Source organism: Carassius gibelio, chromosome A8 (genome assembly GCF_023724105.1).
Source record: "Carassius gibelio isolate Cgi1373 ecotype wild population from Czech Republic chromosome A8, carGib1.2-hapl.c, whole genome shotgun sequence".
Taxonomy (NCBI): domain Eukaryota; kingdom Metazoa; phylum Chordata; class Actinopteri; order Cypriniformes; family Cyprinidae; genus Carassius; species Carassius gibelio.
In genome coordinates, this window is record NC_068378.1 from 24,575,523 (window position 1) to 24,598,292 (window position 22,770).

Consider the following 22,770-nt stretch of genomic DNA (forward strand, 5'->3'; position numbering starts at 1 on the left):
AATGACTTTTTTCATAATCAAATTAATTAAAATCTAAATAAATTAAATGATATATTTTCTTGAAGAAAGCAGAAATGTCCTGATTTGAAGTCTTTTTAATAAATTTGTTATTGAAGGAAAGTACAAAAGTCTGAATTCACTTAAAAATTATATATAAATAATTAAAATAATCTACCATTTAATACATTATATATATATATATATATATATATATATATATATATATATATATATATATATATATATATATATATATATATATATATATATATAATTGGCAGGGCTATTCAGAGTGGCAGGACCAAAATAGAAGGCAATATGTCTCATTGTGGCACTTTATGATCAAAATCCTAAAAAAGAAATCATAATGCGATGAGCGGTAAATCGTGTGTTGTTCCTGGTTAGGATGTGGTTTAAACAGATTAAACAAACCCCAGACAGCTAAAGCTCACATCAGGTTATTACAATATCAGCATTAATGCTAATAGCAATGATTACAATCATAATAAAAGTCCAACAATGCAAAAACGATTGATAAGAACAATTCATTGAAACACACTAGTGCAGCTTGAGAGAGGGAACAGGAGAACGGGATCTCCCATAGGAGAGGACAGGAGCGGGAGAATATGGGAATCTCTCTTAGAGAGTCTCACATGGTAGTCTCTACGATGGTGTGGCTGTGTTTGGTGAAGCCGTGGATGCCGTTAGGGTCCAGCGGGTGAAGCAGCTCACTGTTCTTCTGGCTGTACTCCTTCGGACGAGAGCTTGCGCCTCCTTTAACTGGCGCCGCCACAGCTTTGATCCGCTGAACACAACACATTCATTGATTTGAGGATGTTTTCAAGACTCTTATTAGTGACAGATTTAAGACGATAGCAGATTTTATGACACAGAAGTGAAATCATGGATGATCTTATTTAAAAAGAACCTTTTTTGTTTTAGAGTAAGTGTGGACATCTATTTTATGTTTGCCTTTTATTTGTGCGCATCAGTCGTCCGTGAGGGACTGATGCGCTGTTTTGTGTTTATTTTTGTAATTAAAGTCTTTATTTGATTGTCCGCCGGTTCCCGCCTCCTTCTTCCGGATGAATATGAAGGTTTTATTATTACAAAAACCAATATCAAAACAATACAAAATTAATTAAAATATAATTGTTAGATTTCTTTGCTTTAAAAAAGTTGAAATTCACGTATTTTAATAGTAAAAAACTAAACAAATAAACATTTATTTTGGAGGGGAAGTAAAAAGAAAAAAGTCTGAATTAACTTTTTATTTTCTTAATTTTAAAAGACATTTTACAATTAAAATTAAAGTAACAAATTACATAAAAATAAAAAAGTTACTGTAATATATCCTTTAAAACTATGACTATTTGAATTATTTATACAATGCAATACAATAAAATACATTATTTATACTAATAGTATAATAGTATTTATACTATATATATATACTTTAATATATATACTTATAAATTTATTTTCATGAAAAATTATTTTTTTTACATATTTAGTGTAGGGGATATAGAGAGAGTGTATTTTTTAAATAAATAGCTTAGCTTTATATATATATATATATATATATATATATATATATATATATATATATATATATATATATATATTTATATAATAAAAACCTTTAAAATTAGAATGTCTTCTTTTCTATAATTTATCTGTATATACAATACCAAATTAATTAAAACATGATTGTAAAAATGCTTTTAAAAATATATAATTTACAGATTTTAACAGTTGTATTTACATTTATTATAGAGGGGAAGTATATAAAAAAAATCCAATCAACTTTTTTTAAATCAATAGAAAATTTTTAGAACAAGTTAAATAAAAAGAAATTATTATAAAAGGCCTTAAGTTAGTGTAATATATGCTTTCAATCTAGAATTACTTTTTTATACATAAAATTCCTAGACAATTTTTCAAATTTTCTTTTTTTTTTTTTTTTTTTTTTTTTTTTTCATCATCCTTGGACAAAATAGTTTTGCCCTAACTTAAGAATCATCCTGATGTAAGATATATTGTACTAAAAAAAAAAAATCTCAAAAAGTCAATAGATTTGTATACTTGACATATTTTACGTGCAATTTAGGAATTTCTCACTTCTATCAGGGATCCGTCTGATCGGATGATTTTGATGACGACCATCATCGGGATGCAAATCATAGAAGTCAGCGCAAGAGCCCAACCCAACCCAATGGACCAATCCGGATACTTGTAAAACTTGTTATAGGTGAGCGGCTTGTACTTCACCAGTGAAAAGACAAAACATCCCTGAAATGGATAGATGGGAATGAACACAAACCATTGCTGCTGGCCATATTTCTCAAGCATGAATTATGTTTGCACACTTACAACACAAAGGACGGGTGTGATCAGCATCCAGCTCCATTTCATCCAGCTGTTGGGTCTGTAGCCGATCATGTCCTCTATAGCATCATAGAAATTATCAGCCCCTGAAAACGCACACATGCATCTTTATTCCTTTTTTCTTTTTTTTTTTTGCTGGGGTTTTCCAAATCATCAACACTGAAAACATGAGGAACAGTATGCAGATTTCATGTGGGGTCACTCAGGATGAAAAACAGAGATCTGAAATAAACCCAGAGGACTGACGTGATTATATAAGACTAAATAAGATTATACAGTTTAAGATTAATCTCAGCAAACATAGTTAGACTCTTGATTGAGCAATATTAATGAGCTTAATGCAAAGATCATAAGAGGCATGATGCTACAAATGAGCTCAGGATTTATGTTGTAAACACAAGTGACCATAGCTTTTGAAGAGACATCCGTTTAATAGTAGTGCATACAGTATAGTGTGTGTTTATGATTGTTTATCACATGACCCTTTTATGCTCACATTCACAGTCTAATACCTTGATTTTTATGAAGATTTGTGTGTTTGGGCATGTGATGGACAACATCCATATATTAATACACCAAAATTCAAAAACCGTGCGGCAGTAAGATTGTTAAATGCTTTTGAAAGTCACTTATACTCACCAAGGCTGCATTATTTGATCAAAATATAGTTAAAACTTCTTCTTATTTATTTATTTATTTTTGATAAATATTATTTAAACTGAAAATTTAAATTAGGACTTAATTCTGCCTAGCAACCACCAATAGAAATATAAATCTTTTTTTAACATTACTGTTATTTATGATAAATAATAATACATTTAAAAAAATCAAGTTGACCCCAAACTTTTGAATGGTAGAGTATATAAACAATTTTTTTATTTTTTAAATGTATATATATATATATATATATATATATATATATTAGGGGTGTAACGATACGCGTATTCGTATTGAACCGTTCGGTACGACGCTTTCGGTTCGGTACGCGGTACGCATTATGTATACCGAACGGTTCGTTGGAGTAATTAATTATATTTGAAAAAAAAAAAAAAAGAGAGAGAGAGAAATATAATGATATGCGTTCAACAAGGTAGCCCAATAACCCAAACAACGTAACAGGCAACGCCCCTGACACTCCCGAAGAAGAAAAAAACACCATCTTATATGTTTATGTTAGGCTACTCAGCAGGCGCTCGCTCACTCAGTACGCGCTGAAGGCTCGTTGCAAAATGGCCAATGCGTTTAACAGACTAGAAAAAGAAGATCCTCCAGTAACCAACAGGTCTGGTGTTTGGGTGCACTTTGGATTCCCTTTAAGCTATAATGGTGATGGCAAGAGAGTGGTGGATAAAAAAAACAACGGTATGTCGCATCTGCAACATGACAGGGTACACCAGCGGGAATAAAAAAAAAAAAAAAAAAACACCAGCGGGAATATCTGGGATATATGCGTCAGTACTATCTGGGAAAAGACGAAAAAAAGGAGAAACATGCACGCAGCAAACTATCCCTGCAGCATTTAGAAACTATAGCTTACAGGGAATCCAACCCAAACACCAGACCTGTTGGTTATTTTAGGATCTTATATTTCTGGTCTGTTAAAGGCATTCGACATTTTGCAACGAGCCTTCAGCGCGTGCTGAGTGAGCGAGCGCCTTAGGGGCCGTTCACATATCGTGCCTAAAAACGCATGGAAAACGCTAAGCGCGTCTTTCTCCTCCTTTCCAAAGCGCTCGGGCAGAAGCGCTCATGAGGCGTCTGTCTTTGCTAAGCAACAATGACGTGCTCTCTCCATGAGACGCGGAAATTTCAGCGAAGGATAAATGGATTTGCAGCTCTAAAAATCGCTTGCAGTAGCTCTGCTACTAAATTTATTTCAAAATTGCAATCCATATACAACTATGATCAGCTGATCCTTCATCTTGGCTGAGCTCTCAACGTTGTTACGGGAAAGGATGAAGCTGATTGGTTAGTTCTTGTCACATGACCCGCGGTGCGCTTGCGGCATTCTGAAAAGTTGAGATGTTTTTACATTTTGCTGTATCTAAAACGTATCGAACCGAACCGAACCGAACCGTGACATCAGTGTATCGTATCGAACCGAACCGTGAATTTTGTGAACCGTTACACCCCTAATATATATATATATATATTAGGAATTAAAATTCTTAAATAATTCTAAATTTTCCATCAAATGTATACAAATGAATTATAATATGATTGAAATATTTATTTCCTTAAAAAAATAGAAATATACTGATTTGAACAGTTTTTTAAAACACATATATTATAGATTGTATTATAGTCTGAATGAACTTTTTTCTTAAATAATTAAGAGAAAATGTAACATTTGTACAATAAAAATAAATTAAAATGCAATTAAATTCTAATAAAAAGCCTTCAGTTATTATAAAATATCCTTTAAAACTAGACTCTTTTTCTCTAAAATATATATTTATATAATACTAAATGAATTAAAATATGATTGCTAGATTTCTTGTCTTGAAAAAAAAAAAAGTTGAAATCCCGTGATTTTAAGATTTTGTTTACTTTTATTATAGTGGTGAAGTAGAAAATCCGAGCACTAGTGAGCACTTACCGTAAACCCAGGCTACTGCAACACATTCAAAGAATGCAACCCAGAGAAGGCACACACCGCTGGCGGCGTAGTAGTCAAACAGCTGGAAGACGTACATGCCTCCCTGAGAGAGACAGACAAATGCACATTCAGCCTTCACACACCCTGAATCAATACAACACACTCCTCCGTCTCGCTCTCTCTTACTTTAGTGACCATGGTGAGTCCCAGCAGGTAACTGATGAGGCAGATCACAGCGATGAAGATCTCTCTCCGGTATCCCTTCCTTAGGAGGGATGGGTGCAGGTCCACCAGAGAGGTGATCTGACCCTCCACTTCTACAAACTGAGGGCAGAAACAACTGAACTGATTCAAGAAGTGCCAGTGCTATTTGACAATTATTTATGTACCACTGTAGTATTTATTGATAATTTCTATTGTTTGTCGGTTTTATTACTTTTTATTAGTTTTTCTCTTTTTAGCCTTTATGCATTTTTTTAATTTTAGTACTTAAACTTACTGATTTCAGTTAGTTTACATATTTTTATATTTTCAGTTTTCATTTTGCATTTTAGGTTTAGTGCATTTGTAATTTTTAGTGTGTGCTTATATAATTTATAAATAAATACATTCATTATTTTAACCATTTAAGTACTTCAACAAACTTATTTCAGTTAGTTTACTTTTTTATTTTTACATGTTCAGTTTTCAGTTTAATTTTAGTAATTTTGTTATGTGTGTTTGTTAACTTTATTACTTTTTTAAAAATATTTATATTTAGCCAAAATGTATTTCTATGTAATTTTTAGTCATTTAAGTATTTATTTCTAACATTTTATTCATTTAATATTTATATTTTATTTTATTTAATCTTATTTCAGTTAATTATTATTATTATTTTTATTTTATTGTTTTAGTTGATAATAACAACACTGGTGAGTACTTGTGACTTAAACTGTGTGCTTACTGAAAAATTATATAAGCTGCTATAATAAACTGTCAATGGTTTCCCATGTAAGGCTATTTCTAATAAGCATAAAAGACGTCTTTTTGACCTGTTAACTTTCGCTGCCAGGAAGAATTTACTTTTGTCGTGGATCAGCGATAAACCTCCCTCTAAGAAGGGATGGCATGCAGTCATCAGAGAGACTATTCCTTTGGAACTCCTAACATGTTTCATTCACTCTACAACTGATACTTTTACTCGTACTTGGTCACCTTATTTGGACAACATAAATGCCTCTATTTGTGATATTCTGAGGTTTGGTATGATATAGTGCCTCCAGAGGGTCTATTTGTCTTTTGTTTTTGTTTTTTCTCTTCCTTGTTCTCTGCTGGGTCTGTCGTACATTTCTGTTCATAGTACACTGCCTTGTTTTTATTTTATGCATATTTTTGTTTATCTTTGTTGTGTGTCGGGCGACTTGTTACTTTGTTTTGTGTTTGTTTAATAAAAAAATGAAACAAATAAATTTAAAAAAAATAATAAAAAGAAATAAAATTAAATAAAAAAAAAAACTAAAATAGAGATGTTATAGTTTATCATTTTAATCAGTGTCAAAAAATTGCATATAACATTAAATGTGACATTAAATGTGATTTTGTTTGATTAAAAAAAAAAAAAAAAAAAAAAAAAACTGTCAATGGTCATTTGTTGTGTTCGATTGGATACAATAAATCTCATTTAAACTAACTTTATATTCCATGAAAAAAAAAAGAAAGAAAAAAAAACTGGAATAAAGAGCTTTTGTCACTTGTTGCTGTATGATCTTGTGCCTGGAGTGACAATACAGTTATAAAGATGTGTGATTTAGAGAACAATGCAACCATTTAACTTTATGTTTATGTAATGAGAAGTGATGTGATTTGGACAATCACAATGTTTGTGAAGCAGAAGTCATTTGATACATTGCATAAATGTATACCAGTATGGACACCTTCTAGTGACCACCAGTACAGCATTGTTAGTTATTACCGTTTTTGTTTTCATAGATTAAAGTTTTTGCATTTTGACGTAGGCATATAATTTTAGTTGACAAAATACAAATTTATTTGATAACATTTAAACATATAGCAAAGTTTAAATTGCATAAACATTGAAAATGTTAAACCCATCATGGGTTTAAATTTAATGTCATTTTATCATGATTACAGATTGCCCTTGATTTTCTGTGTTTTAATGACTGTTTAACATATTGCATTACACGAGAAAGTGTTATTATGGATTATGAACCTGTATTTGGCCAGAAGTGATGGTTTACAGTTAAAATGTTTTAATCGATATGTTTCTTAAAAACTGGCAGCTTTTCACTCACAAGATGTTAACTGACGGACTGGAGTCACTGTGGGCTTTTTAGAAGCTGTTTGAATTCTCAACCAGGAAACAAACTCATTCACATCTTTGATGGCCTGAGAGTGAGTAGAAAAAAATTCAGCAATTTTTTATTCCTTTAAGTTCCGGTTTTGTTTTTGAATCTTTTAGTTTAGGTTACATTTAGTAGTGGGATTGACGCTTTAAAAAAAACAAGAAAAAAAAACAGGTAAGTAAAATAAGGCTTCATGCTATATTTTTTCAATCATTATGTAAAATAAAGTAAAATTATTATGAAAATGAGTATGAGGACTGATTTTTTTTTTATGATGACTATCCCTGATTAAACAAACAAAACATTAAGTAAACATCACTAACAAACATTTTCTCCAAAAACACTGTTTTAATGTGTCATTCCTCTTGAAGTCATCTACAAACAAACAATGGTGACATTTTACCCTGACCTGTGGAGAATCAAAACCTACGTGCTTCAACACACAGTCTGAGGGATTATGAACTGGAGCGTGAATGACTTTCATAATAATGGCACCCTTATTTATATCCACACACTTGTTTGCTGGTGTGTGTGTGTGTGATGTAGGTGTAATTTTACACACACATACGCAAAAGGAAATGTGATCTGCTGCACGTTGGCTTTTCCGCAGGTCATATGAGCCTGGAATACCTTCAGTGTCTCGTGATATGTGAGTGAGGGAGTGTGTTTGTGGGAGGCAGCCCAAAAACTTAGCGGCGTAATTAAACACACATAACAGAGAGATGATGTTTCACATCAGGACTGAGCACTATGTTGTTAAGTTATGACCTGCTGGCTGAACCACCACCTCAATTTGTTCATTTGTTCTTATACCAGCACACTCATATGTCACACCACCCAGAGGATCATTTTATTACTCAGAGGTTAGTGGCTAGTTTGTCTTAAAGAAATAGCTCACCCAAAAATGAAAAAATGAATTGCAGCGGGAAGTGTAGGTGTGTTTTTGTGTGTGTCGATCTCACCTGACTGTCTAGGCCCAGCAGCAGAAGCATTATGAAGAAAAGTATGGCCCAGACCGTCGGCAGGGGCATCATTGTGACGGCCTTTGGATACGCGATGAAGGCCAGACCAGGACCTGGGAAACAGAAATAAAGGACATCATAAAGAAAAGCTTATCACAAGACACAATACAATATATATATATATATATATATATATATATATATATACACACACACACACACACACACACACACACTATCACAATCACTGTTAATGCACAATCACTGTTTCAGATCGACTAACCGTAATACTGTAAGATAAAAAAAGCATAAATCTATCTACAGGAACAACAGACATTTCATTCACTGATGCATTTCACTTCGCAGCACTAAATGCATGACAATGCAACCTTGCCAGCAACACACCAAAATAAGCTTTAATAAATATTAATATGAAAAAAATTATTAATAAATGAATATTAATGACATTTTTATAGTTATGTTTAATGGGTCTCACTTTGTGCAGTATAAGCCCCAAACTAAATGTCCAAGTGTTCTCATGAGAGCCAGACTGAAAAACTTATCTGCATCTTGTACATGTCTATATTTATGTATATAGCACACATGCAGCAAAAGGTCTTATAATTGTGAGTTATATTATTTAAAAAAATATATACAAATGAATAGGTTGTAGTGTAGGACTTTATACATACAGTATAGTCAAGGAACTGCATAAAATAAGATAACTTTCACATAGCATGCACATGGATACTTTCTCCTTCTCATTCCAAGAGTTCTGTGTGAGCAGGTTGGTGACCTTTGACCCTGAGCATTACCTGATTCGGCCACATCGGCGATGGCCACGCCCTGCTCCTGAGCCATGAACCCCAGGACGGAGAAGATGGCAAAGCCTGACACAAAACTGGTGCCGCTGTTCAGGCATCCGAGCAGCATGCAGTCCCTGAACACACACACAATATCTGTACAATAAATAGACAGCATTTAAATATTAACATAAAAACATGTGAGTCCTCACCTGTAACAGTTATACTTGTACTTATTATAGCTTCCCAGTGATGTCATCGCACCAAGACAAATAGCATAAGAGAAAAAGATCTGCGTGCCTGCATCAATCCACACCTACATCGGTTCACAGAGACAGAGATTTCAGTGTGCTACATCACATACCATCAAAAACAAAGATTTCTTTCTGCCTGTCTCAATACCTCAGGATCTTTCAGGCGGGTCAGATTGGGGTAAAGGTAAAACTTGATGCCCTCGGCAGCGCCAGGCAGAGTCACACCACGAACCAGCAGCACAATCAGCATGAGGAAAGGAAACGTCGCTGTGAAATAGACCACCTACAGACAGACCGAGAACAGGTCAGAGGGGTTTGTGGATTTTTATTATGAATATAAAACAATTATACACCTACATAAAGCAAGCCATATTCACAAATAAACCCACTGAGTGCCACAAACTCTGAAAGGAAGGCGTGTGAAAGTGCACATTAATTGGGTCCTATTCAAGAAACATGCGCAGAATGGATTTCTGTGTAATTCACTGATTCTTTCGTAAAGTGCTGCATTGAATTAAATGTTTTTACAAATGATTGGCACGAAAATCAGTTCTGCTCGTGTTTCAAGAATGAGGCTCAGTTGTGTCTGCGATTGAAATCCAAAATCAAAACGTATCTCTATTTATTTCATTTTAGTTGACTGTTCAAAGCCTTGGTTATGTTGGGATGTCTTATGACAGCTGTGACTTTTCACATATTTTAAACTAAAAAAATTGATTCTTTTAAAAGACCCTGTAAAATCATTGTTTTTGTGTGTGTTTTTTAGTTATTTTTTGTTAGCTTATAGCTCATCTATACACTACCAGTCAGTAAGAATTTTTACATTTCTTCTTGAAATCAATTCATACAAATTAAATTGATTGAAAGTGACATTAAAGACATTTATAATGTTGCAGGAGAAATGCTGTTCTTTTGAACTTTTTATTCATCAGAAAATCCTGAAAAGAAAATGTATCACACTTTCCACAAAAATAACACCGATAATAAGAAGAAATGTCAAATCAGCATATCAGAATGATTTCTGAAGCTGATAATTCAACTTTGCAGCACAGAAATAAACGACATTTTTAAATATATGCAAATATAAAACATAAATAATATTTCGCAATGTTTCAGTTTTACTTCAGCCTCAAGAATGTTACCGCTGAAGCCAAATGGCCATGTATGCTATGTGCTTCAAAAAAAGATCAAAATATATTTATTCTAATTATTCATCTTTCTTATTTTCTTTTACAATATGCAATATAATATCATATAAATCATACAGTACTGTCATTAAAAATACCATTATTTTTGTCGTTCTAAGCTACTTCTGTAATCAAACACATAGTAAGTTTTAATCTGGATCTAATCGAAAATTGGGGAAGTCAACTTAATTTATGAATATTAATATTAAGTATTCCTGTCTGATTTATTGAAAGGCCAGCAACAACCACTTGGCTTCTGCTTGGTCATTTTATTCAGTTGGCTACATTTAAAATATAATGACCAAAACTTGAGGGGGACAAACTTAGATATTCCTACACTCTCAGAAAAAAAAGGTACAAAAGCTGTCACTGGGGCAGTACCTTTTCAAAAGGTATATTTTTATACCTTTTAGGTACTGATGTGTACCTTTAAGGTACCGATATGGACTCTTTAGGTACAAAGCTGTGGCTTTTGAAAAGGTACCACCCCGGTGACAACTTTTGTACCTTTTTTCTGAGAGTGTAAAAGTTAAATGGCTGTCACACCCCTGCTTGTGACATTTTTCCGGATTTTCTCATCCTCTCCCTCACCTTGCCAGTGGATTTGACTCCTTTCCAGATGCAGAAGAAGCAGATGATCCAGACAGCAAGCAGACACAGCGCCAGCTCCCACTTCAGACCGCCGACCTCGTCGATCCCAGAAGAGATGCTGAGGACGTTCCTCCTGCAGGTGACATCAGAGTGATGAGGATGAGCGTAGAGCACCTGTCCTGCACACACACCCTCAGGACGACACTCCTACACGCTCGATACTCACTCCCAGAATTCAGTGACCGGCGAGGTGAGGTTGGTGAGGTTGGTTGCGTTGGTGGAGAGCCAGAGGGTTTTGTTCTTGCGGACGGTGTCCTCCACACAGTTCCCGGTGTTCCAGCTGTGCCTGCAGCGAGCCCAGGGCAGCTCGTGCTGGAAACACTGCAGCAGGTAATACAGACCCCACGCCAGGATCACGATGTAGTAGATGTTCAGCAGGGACACGATCACGATCGAGGCATAGCCGATTCCTGAAGCATAAACAGAATACAAGTCAATATGGAAGCATAACTCCCCCTAATTGCTTTCCTAAAATACATATCTGGTTTACTTTTATTATAATTATTTATAAATGTATTTATATAAATTATATTATCTAAATATATATCACTTCTATCATATATAAATTTATTTACACTACCATTGATTAAAGGTGCTGGATGTAAGTTTTTGACTCTACTAAAGCGTTAAAATACCATAATATGTTCACAGATATTTAAAAAACATGATAAGTTAACAAACTTGAAAAACAATGTTACAGTCGGTTATTCTTCTTTGAAAATGTGTGTTCCCGGGTCAGAATGTATATCTCTGTTTTGGTTTGTGAAACCCGGCCACTGCCAGTTTACCCAGTTTTATTTCAGCAGAAATTTGGCGGAAAACACAAAGTATTTAATTTAATTCATTTTCAAGTGTGCTCGTTCCTGATGGTATCGTCAATCTGGCAACCTGTGTATGCATCAAGTCTGAGGAGGAGGGGCCGGGTGAAAAAAAACTCTCCGATATTTTGAATTTGGACTGCAATACCTAGTTCAACCACTCAAAGTCAATTTTACAAACAGCACCTTTAAGTGGTTAAGCAATTTATTCCTGTGATGTCAAAACTGAATATTCATCTTCATAACTCCAGTCTTCAGTGTCACATGATCCTTCAGAAATCATTCTAATATGCTGATTTGCTAAAATGAAATAAATAAATAAATAAATACTACTACAACAAACTGGAAAATTTTAACTTTGTTCGTTTTCATTTTATGTATGAATGTATTTATTTGTTTTGATTGTTTATATATTTATCTATAATTTAAGTCTGTAAATTTGATTAATTTCTTGCCCGAGAGCCATTAAGGAATCATTATTCATATAATGTTCTCTAATGTTATAAAATATAAATGATTGTAAATGTCAACAACATTGTTCAAATTCAATCAATCTGTCACTTTATTCCAGTCGTTAAAATAAATTAACTCCTACTTCTTTAAATATTTATTTTATATTTAGGATTTAGGATCATCCCTCAAACATTTAGTAGTGAACTAAGCAGCACACAGCTGAGTTAATGAATCTAGCACAGCTGAAGTGACAATAAAGCTTCAACTGTTGGCTCTGACACGTCTACATCTGAAATTGTATTTTTGGTGTTCATTTTTCTAGGGCTGAGGGCAGGCAAAGGCTGAATGCCAGTTTTATGCTATAATTAATATAAAGTGCCACAAGCTCACTCCGTGGTGCCAGGAGCTGCTGTGAAAGCTGACAACAGAATGGCAAACGTGTATTTGAGTATGTATGAGCAGGACTTCACAGTAGGTGCATTCGCGTGTTCATGAGAGAATAGTCAGCTGTCAGTGAGACTAAGAATATAATCATTGTGTGAAAGGGGACAATGGGCTGACGCTGTCAGGAAATATAACTCATCTGCACCGTGTGTGCTGATTACAGCCCAGCCTTGCGAGCGACGTGCCCGTGCAAGTGTGTATATAGAGGTCAGGCACCAAAATAATAGAAAGGAGTGCTAGAGGGTCTATGGAAAAGTTTAAAGAAAAGCAGTGTAAAGAAAAAATAAATAAATAAATAGATCAAATTAAACTAAATTAATTAATTAATTTGGTTTACATCAATGATAATAATTTCATATATTTGATTTAAATAATTGTCTTAAATAAAATGTTAGAAAATAAATAAATACAATTATTTAATTTAATTTAATTTATTAAAATAAATAATTGATTCAATACATTTTATTTATTAAAATAAATACATTTAAAATAAAGTAATTAAAATACAAGATAATAAATAAATCAATACAATTGATAAAATACTAAAATTAAGTTTAAACAAAAATAAGAAAAAAAGTGTTATAATTAAAAAAATAATGTAAAAAATAAACTAAAACATTTCAATAACTAAAATAAATAAATTTGACTAAAATAAAAAAAAGTAAAAAAAAATACAATTAAATAAATAATTAAATATATTTTACACATTATTAATCAGGTCTTTTTACATGAGAATATATAGCTGTTATATAGATAAGTAAAAAAAATAAAGAAATAAACATTATATTTTTTATAAATGCATAATACAATTATTTTTGTTATCATAAATATAAATTATATTTGTTTTAAATAAAATATACCTGATAAAAATAAGTAAATGAAATGTGATTAAATTAAATAAAAATAAGAAATGCATTATAAAATGTAAAAATGAACAAGATCTGCTAATAAAACATTTAGATTTAGCTAAAATAAGATAAAATAAATTTGATTTAAATACGTAAAACATTTACAAATAAATAAATACAAGATTAATAAGACACTAAATAAATTAATTTGATTAGAATATATATATATATATATATATATAATTTATATGAAAATACTGCTTCTAACACATCCACTCCATTTGGCTCCTGAGCTGAGAGGAGATCCCATCGCAAGCATCTCAGTCACCTCTCACAGCTGTTGCCATGGAGGTCAGAATACATGTCCAAATGCAGAGCGGGGTGTTAGTCACAGCAGCGCAAATCAAACAAATCATGGGGGATTAAACGCACATGTACTGCATGTGTATGAGTGACCAGCATCCCGCTCACACACAGATAAGAACACACAGAATCTGAACATGACGATGCTTTGAAAAGAACACAGCATCTTTTAGTGTTGCCTAGCAACCGCAGCAGATGCTGAAACAGGTCAGAGTGAAGATGATTTAACGAGCCACATCTGCAGCCAATCAGACTCAAAGCTCATCACAGTAACGACCGTGCTGATTGGTTGATGCCGCCGTGAGGAACCACGAATAGCCGGTAGGGGGGATGGAGAGCATTATGAAATAAGATTTATGCTGATTAAAATGAGCTTGAGCCGAATGAGTCATTACATACCATCAAAGTCAGACCTGTCTCATTCTCTCTCTCTCTCTTCACTCTCTCATCCATTTGTCTCACCAGTGAAAATAGGGCAGAGTTTCCCCCAGCAGGTGATTCCTCCCTCAGAGGTGAACTGACCGAGTGCCACCTCCAGAAAGAAGACGGGCAAACCTCCACCAAACAGAAAAATGAAGTAGGGGATGAGAAATGCACCTGGAAACACCAACACAAGATAAGGAAGGTGCACCTAACACAGAAAAACTATTTAAAAAAAATATATAAAAAATCACCTTGGCAAAAAAAATAATAAAAAATTAAAATTAAAATTAAATAAATATAGAGAAATTACTAAAGCTGAAAAAAAAATAAAAGCTAAAAAAAAATAAAATGATAAAAGCACATAACAAAATTAAAATAAAGTTAAATTGATAACCGAAAATATTAAATAAAAGCTAATTCTAAATCTTAAATACAATAGCGTATAGATACTACTAAATATGGTATTATATTTAGTACTGATATAGTGTGAATATAGTATACAGTATGATCGTTTTATACAAATATTTATTAGCACTGAACATAATTCAATATATTAATATTTGAACTTGTTAATCATGCAGAAGGTCAAAATGTATTATAAAACACTGTTCTACTTTTTTAGAATAGGAACAGATTTGCACACATTTTTATTTATTTTTTGCAATGAGCTCAAAGGTTTTAAAGGGGTAGTTCACCCTAAAAATAACAATTCTGTTGATAACCAAACAGAATTTAACTTTTTGGGTGAACTATCCCTTTAATGTCACAGGATTATGTTTGCATGTGAAATTAGCAGTTATTTACAGCACACAAAGATTAAAGAGTGTTACCTCAAACTTATTTTGTTGTCATATTACACATGTAAACACACTCACCTCCGCCATTCTTATAGCAGAGGTACGGGAAACGCCAAACGTTGCCTAACCCGACGAAACCTCCAGCCACGGAGAGAACGAAATCCAGCTTGCTGGCCCATTTCTCCCGCTGTGGTGCTTTACCCTCCGCCTCGTCCTCGGGACGCGTGCCAGGACTCTTACCAGGAGACGGCTTCAGCGTGTCCTTATGGAAATCTTTGAGACACTGCAACTTTTCTTTCTGTGCCATACTGAGAACGAGAGAGGAGAAGGGGTTGAGAATGATATACACTACGATCAAATGAAATGAATACTTTTGTTCAACAAAGATACATTAAATTAATAAAGTGACAGCAAGGACATTTATAATGTTGCAAAATATTTATATTTCATGAATGCTATTTTTTTTACTTGATATTCATCAAAGCATTCTATAAAAATCAAGCAGCATAATTGTTTAATAATAATAATAATAAAAAGAAATTAATCATTAATAGCATTAATAATAAAAAGAGGTTTCTTAAGATATTAGAATGATTTCTGAAGGATCACGTGACACTGAAGACTGGAGTAATGATGCTGAAAATTCAGCTTTGCATCACAGAATTTTTTTAAATATATATTATAACAGAAAACAAATATTTTAAATTGTAATAATATTTCTAAATATTACAGTTTTTACCATATTTTTTGTCAATTTGATCTTTCGAGAATTAGATTCCAATGAGCCATTAAATCACAAAAAAAATCCATCTTATCTCATCTGGAGAACAAGCCATGTGTCAATTTATTGTCATTTTATTTGTCACCAGAGTGCTAAACTCGTACTAGTCAAATGCCCTTGTGTCTGTGTTTTTGTGGCCATGAGCAAAGAAATATTGCAGGGTCACAACTCATCTTATCTCAGCCACCATCAGCCTCTTTCAACCGTGACCCCAGTAATGACCTTCTAAGCATGCCCTGATCTCTCATTAGCCTTCATACAGATAAACACTGATAGCTCACTATCAACAAAAGCTATGTTAATTCATGTTAAATTAACCAATGTCATAAACTGAGAAGAAAGAGCCAAGACAATGAATCGGAAGGCCACAACAACAGACAGCTGTAACTTAACCTTGTCTGGATATTCAGCTGTGAAGGTTATAAAGTACACTCCAGTTCACAAACTGGATGTATTAAAATAAACAGAGCATGTGGAATGGGGATAAAAGATGGTCTAATGCTTTAATTATACTTAATGAAGCAAACGGGATATTATAAACTGAAATGACAACATTTAAAGCTATCATCTATAATGGAAATTTAGTTCATTGTTGTCTGGTCTTTCAAACTAGAAAACTTTACCAACTTTGCACAATTGAATTTCAGTAAAGTTTAAGTTTAAGTTTTAGTACATGGTGCAATGATATTACAGAATTTTCTTGTTTTACCACATATCATTTTACCACATATCATTGTAATGCATGGTATTCTTCGAAGTACAAGAATATCATAACCCATGTTAACAGGTAACATTCACATAACTCAGTTTTTTTTAAATTGTTGGGACAAAATAAACTTTAAATAATGTTTATGGAACGTTCTTATGACATTATTAATATTTGATATACTTTCTCATTATATATATATATATATATATATATATATATATATATATATATATAAATTAAAAACAGATTTTTTAAATGTAAAGTTTCTATAACTTTTGCAAAATGGATGTTTCTTAAGTTCACATAACCAAGAAATGTTCTTACTTAATTAAAAAACTGGACATTTAGAAGAAAAAAAAATTTCATAATGTTTTCAAAATAATAAAACGAAATGTTATTCTACTGTTTGCACAACCAAGAAGAAACGTTCTTAATAAATAAAACGAAAACATTTAAAAAACTTTCAGAAATAACAACATGTTTTAAATGTTGCGAGAAAATTCAAATGTAACATTCTCATAACATTTAAAGAAGGATAGAATGGAATGTTCCTCTAATGTTCACATTACAAAGAAGCAGCATTCTTAATAATGATAATAATAATACAATTACAATAAATAACGTTTTCATAATAAAAACGTTGTCAAAAAGTTCTCAAAACTTTGATAGCTGTGAAGCAAAGTTGTTAAAGTTTTCTAGTTTGAAAGACCAGACAACAATGAACTAAATTTCCATTATGATAGTTTTAAATGTTGTCATTTCAGTTTATAATATCCCGTTTGCATCACTTTAAAGTATAATTGAAGCATTAGACCATCTTTTTAACCCTAACCCTAACTGCAGCAGAAGCTACTTTTTGAGGAGGTATGAAGTATTGGGGTATTGAGGAGAAAGTGCTGTACTAAAGTACTGTTTCTACAAGGTCATCTCATATCATGCATTATAAAACTAAATCTGTCTGCTCTCAAAATTGAACCTGACAAATATTTCGCTCGCGCGTCGCCAGGTGCCCTAATTCTCCGGAGCGCGCTCCTGATTACATTACTACTTTTTCAGTGCGTGTTTAATTTGGATACCCCAGCTTCTCAAAACGGGTTTTTAAGACACTGCAATTTCGCACCACAAACAAACACAGACGTAGCACGAGCCACAATAAAAGGCTTCTCGTGCGGACACGCCTCAAACTCTCATTCACTTGTGAACCAATTGAATCTCCAATGCACATCTATCACCGAGGGGTTTGCGTTCACCACATTAGACCAATGGACACAAGAACTTTGCCCCAAGAACATGCATTGTGTCTGTGCGCGTGCCGGTGTTACATGAACCCACATGACAGGTTTGAGTCTCAGGCGCTGTCAGTGTATACATGCACGAGCAGTGCAGAATAAATTCACATTAACCTACATTTTTATTGAGCTGTAAAAACGCGCGCTATGAGAACGATGCTCTGTGATGGTCCTGAGGGTGCTGTCACAAGCCTTTTTCTGGCTATATAGACTGGTATACTGTTTACCAGTACTTACAATTCATATTCAATTACAGTGCATCTACAATAAAATGATTGCATTTAATATTTAATGGCATTAAGCTTTCAAGAGCCTGTGAGAGTACAAAAGTAACTAAAACGCATATATTTCAATACAATGCTAGAAGCTTAAATGAATTAAATGAGTTCGTTCAAAAATAAAATAAAGTCTAGATATAAAGGTGCGCTTCCCAAAGACTCGATTTTAATTTAATATATATTTTAATTTAAAAAAATGACCACCCGCCTAAGACAAAAATAAACGAGTAGTTAATTAAATGTAGGCTACACAAAGATGCACAGCATGCACTTAAAGATACAGTTCAGCCTCCGCTGACCTGTAAGGTGTCACTCACCTGACAATTCAATTTATAGCGCAAGTCCGTTTGTTGTTCTTTTGTCTTCTTGTGATGAGGCTGCAAAGCGAGGGAAATAATCTTTACGCCCTCTCCCTCCGACTTCTGTCTTATATTCGAGTCCATGTAATAACGGAGAGAGTGGAAAAACACCAGGCTCTCGTGCAACAGGAGTGTTCCTTAAAGAGACAAGCACACGATCACTTCGCATCCATCAGCGTCGCGCGCGTCGCTCCATGGGCTTTAATTGTGTTGCTTGGTAATGAGTTGATATGACACCAGCAGGGGGCACAGAAAGCTGTATCATCCACCGAGTCTTATTTATATTTCATAACTTTTGTTTGTTTGTTTGTTTTTTAATGCATATTTAAAAGTCGCTTAGTTTTCAAAGAGTAGTAGCAGCAGTGAAGAAGAAGTGAGCCAGACAGTTATGCAGCAACATGCCACCAGTGAAGATGAGGGACAGAAAGATGAGCGTGGTCCACAGGCAGATCCAGATCCAAGTATGGAACATGAGAGGAGAAAGAGAGTTACTTGCTAGAGATGATGTTAGGAAGTGATATTCAGGTTGCTACATTTTTAATGATTACAGTAGTTAAAACAGCTCAACTTCAACATTTTAGCTGTAAAATGTCACATGCTGTAGCTAATATTAAGAAATATGTTGTGCTTTTTCTTTTAAAATTGTTGGTAACGTTACAGTTAATGCTTACAAACTTTTAAGATTTGAATACAGAAGTTACATTTGTAATGGTGTATTTTCATCTAGATGTGACATTATCATTTGTGCACTAAGATTAATTACTGCATGAATTAATTAAGATTATTAAGTAATAAATTAATTTTAAGACAGCATGGAATAGATTGTATAATATGCTGTTATAACATCATATTTTATAATCTATTCCATGCTATCTTGGAATAAAACCTGTTTTTTTTTTCTTTAAATCCATTCCATCATTTGTTTATTCTGGTTGAGTTAGACCAAGGGTAGAGAAAAACCAGCTCAACTTTAAATTACTTTAAGCGCACCCAAGTCGTAGTCACAGCCTAGAGGTTTTTTTTTTTTTCATTTTAACACAACATCTAGTCAACATCAGTGCTATTGCTATAATTTGGATGGTATAGTATCATGAGCCACAGTTAAAGTCTTGTGACACTCATGCCAGGCGTTGCTTTTGTTGTTGTCAAGTTTCCGCGTGCCAATTGCTTTGGGCCGGGCCTAGTCAAAGTCCAGGGCAGATTTTTAGTCCCAGTCCGTCCCTGATTCCATCATAAGACCTAGATGACTGACAATACATTATTCCCATGTGTTTTTTTAAGATTCAGTCAGTGTGCTAAAGCAAACTCTCCAGATAGTGCTAAAGTGAGTTCACATGAAGTGGTCAGTGCAAGTATAGGTCTCTGCAGTAAAGTAATGGGAGTTACTAGATCAGGGTGTTTTTACACCATGATACCTGATTGGTTGACGTCATAGTGACGTTAGGTTTAGGGGTGGGTTTGGGTAAGGGGGATCATTTAGATTGCATGATTTAGAAACACCCAGCAGTTTGAAAACACCCACATGGTGATAAACGCCCACTTTTGCAGTGGCCTTGTGAGGGAATAATCTACCTAAACTCAAAATTTTGGGATCAACAGAGAAAAAGAAAAAAAAGAAGAATGGGTAGGGTGTAGAGGACATAAATGTCCAAAGACTGATTTTATGGCACCAATGCTGAGATAATTGTGTCTGCCAATCACAGCAAAGCCAAAGGATTGTGATCCTCAGTGGTGTTTTTCCATAAAGCTAAGTGCCATGATGCCCTCACATTTCCTTGTCTCTCCTTTTCTTTTCTGCTTGAATAGAGTCTTATGATTGCATGTTCATTCAAGGTCATGGATATAAAGGTTTATTTTTGTGGCATTTGAAGCTATTTCAGTACATTTCTGCTCTTGTATAATAAAGAGTTTGTTCACCCAAACTCATGACATACGCATGTGTGAGATTGTCTGCAGACAGATGGCCTGTCCATGTGTCCACACTGTGCTGATCACTCAAAAGGTGAGAGCTGTGGTCGTTACACTATACGAGACGGCAGACTCTCGCTGCTTTGGTTCCATTATTTTTTTACACATACATGCTGTCCATGTAGATGTGCATGCCATATACATATGACAATATTTAGTCTGTCAATGCACAAATGTGTTACATGCTTTAGGAAACAATATTTTTAAAATATCACTGCAAGAATTTTGTTAAAGTACTTGTTATGAACACATTGTTATGTAATAAACATATAAACCAATTTAAAATGACATGCATTGCCTTTTAAAATACTATTTGCACTGTTGTATCTAAAATACTTCTCGAAATTTCAAAACATAGTTCATTATTTTATATTTCACATATAGATAGATAGATAGATAGATAGATAGATAGATAGATAAATTATATTGCTATATCAACCAACTTAAAATTACATGCACTGCCTTTTTATATACAATTTATTACTGTAGAATCTAAAAACCTTATTGAATGGTCAGAATCCACTGTGCATTATACAGTGGAGATCAAAAGAACACCCTACAATTTCCAAAATATCAAGGTCACTGCTTAGTCTTATTTGAAGGTAACAGGAGTAAAAGGGCAGTTTTTTTGAGCATATTTCATTGGATTCTGAAGCACAACATAAAAATCTTATAGATATTTGAAAATTAATTTAGAGAACACTTACAAATACCTCTAAATTATTGGTTCTGGCACCTGGTGCTAAATTCATTAATTCTATGACAAACCCTATTTAAGGCCGCATTCCTCTTATTTTCACTGATATTGCAAGATTGCGGGCTGCTCAGAGGTGACTGAAACCCTGTGACAGGAAGTTGTTCAGATGAAGGCTAGGGATGACCCTTTCTTTCACAATACAATTTTAAATATATCAACCAATTGACACATATTGACATATTCACTGGATTTAAAATACTTTAAAATACACTGTGATTATCTAGATAGATATGAATAAATCCAACCTAAACTGACATGCTGTCTTTTTAAATATAAAATATCAGTTTACAAGTTTTTCTGCAGCATTTTCAACAATATTTTTTGTAATAAATTACTGAAAATAAATGTATGAACATTTTTAATTCAAATATAAAAAAATGACAATCTTAATTTTCACAGCAAATATGAATATTTGTTGGTATTTGTTTTTTATATGATTTTAAACTCAACATTTTTGTCTTCATTCCTCTCCCATATGAGACACTTTGTATGACCTGAGCATTAAGGCAGTGTTGTGAGCCATTAAGACAATGTTGAATTCAACAAGAATTCTAATCACATACTCCAGCAAGAATATGTGAGTGGTTAGTGTGTGGTGGTGAACAGGGTTGCCAGGTTTCCTCAACGGTCTCTGGAGCCGCTGGTCACCTAGGAGGAGATTAAAGAGCGAGGCAATGGAAAAGATTGTATTTTTATCCAAGGCAAAATAATAGCAGTAAATCAGCTCAGCTCCAAAGTGCTGAGTCCAGCTGTATCCGGCTTGTGTAACACTGACATTTGCATGTGATGAGATCTCTTTGCTTGCACTTAATTGAATTCCAAGCAGCGGAATGCAAAGAGCTCATTGTTACTTATTAATTATTGGTGTTATCATTAGTTGTGCATTAGTTTCCCGGTGTCATGTGGCTGGATTTTCTTCAGTAGTTTTGATTAGAGATTTTTGTGCTGTATTTTTAGACGTGAAGCAGGTGGACTATGGGAAGAGTCATGTGCCACCACAGTAAGCCTCTTTCGCCCTCACATGTGCTCTGTTCGTGTCACAGGGCAGCTGGGGGATACTGAAAGATTTCATTCACATGCTGACACACACAGGCCACCGATTTGCCAAAATGTAAAATACTCACAAATTGCCATGAGATTGTGTTATGCACATAGACTGACACATGCTGTGATTGATTTAAACTGTCAGAACAATGCAGGAGAAAAACCACACTCCAAACTCCCAACAAAGCTTTGATCGCAGCAGGAAATACATTCATGGAAAGTGATTCCCTTCCAGAGGTAGATGAACCCT

The 22,770-nt window shown here is 33.8% G+C and overlaps 1 protein-coding gene across 1 annotated transcript; it reads right to left on the reverse strand.

Moving 5' to 3' along the window:
* Positions 1-254: 254 nt before the first annotated feature.
* On the reverse strand, positions 255-18,909 carry slc6a6a (solute carrier family 6 member 6a). Its single transcript, XM_052604917.1, has 14 exons — positions 18,710-18,909; positions 15,414-15,643; positions 14,578-14,712; positions 11,356-11,599; positions 11,130-11,262; positions 9,500-9,634; positions 9,310-9,413; positions 9,110-9,234; positions 8,295-8,407; positions 5,174-5,311; positions 4,988-5,090; positions 2,374-2,474; positions 2,122-2,292; positions 255-805 (listed from the first exon to the last, which is right to left on the reverse strand). Exons 2-14 carry the CDS (start codon positions 15,640-15,642, stop codon positions 650-652), a joined length of 1,887 nt encoding a protein of 628 aa, XP_052460877.1. The 5' UTR covers position 15,643; positions 18,710-18,909; the 3' UTR covers positions 255-649.
* Positions 18,910-22,770: the final 3,861 nt, after the last annotated feature.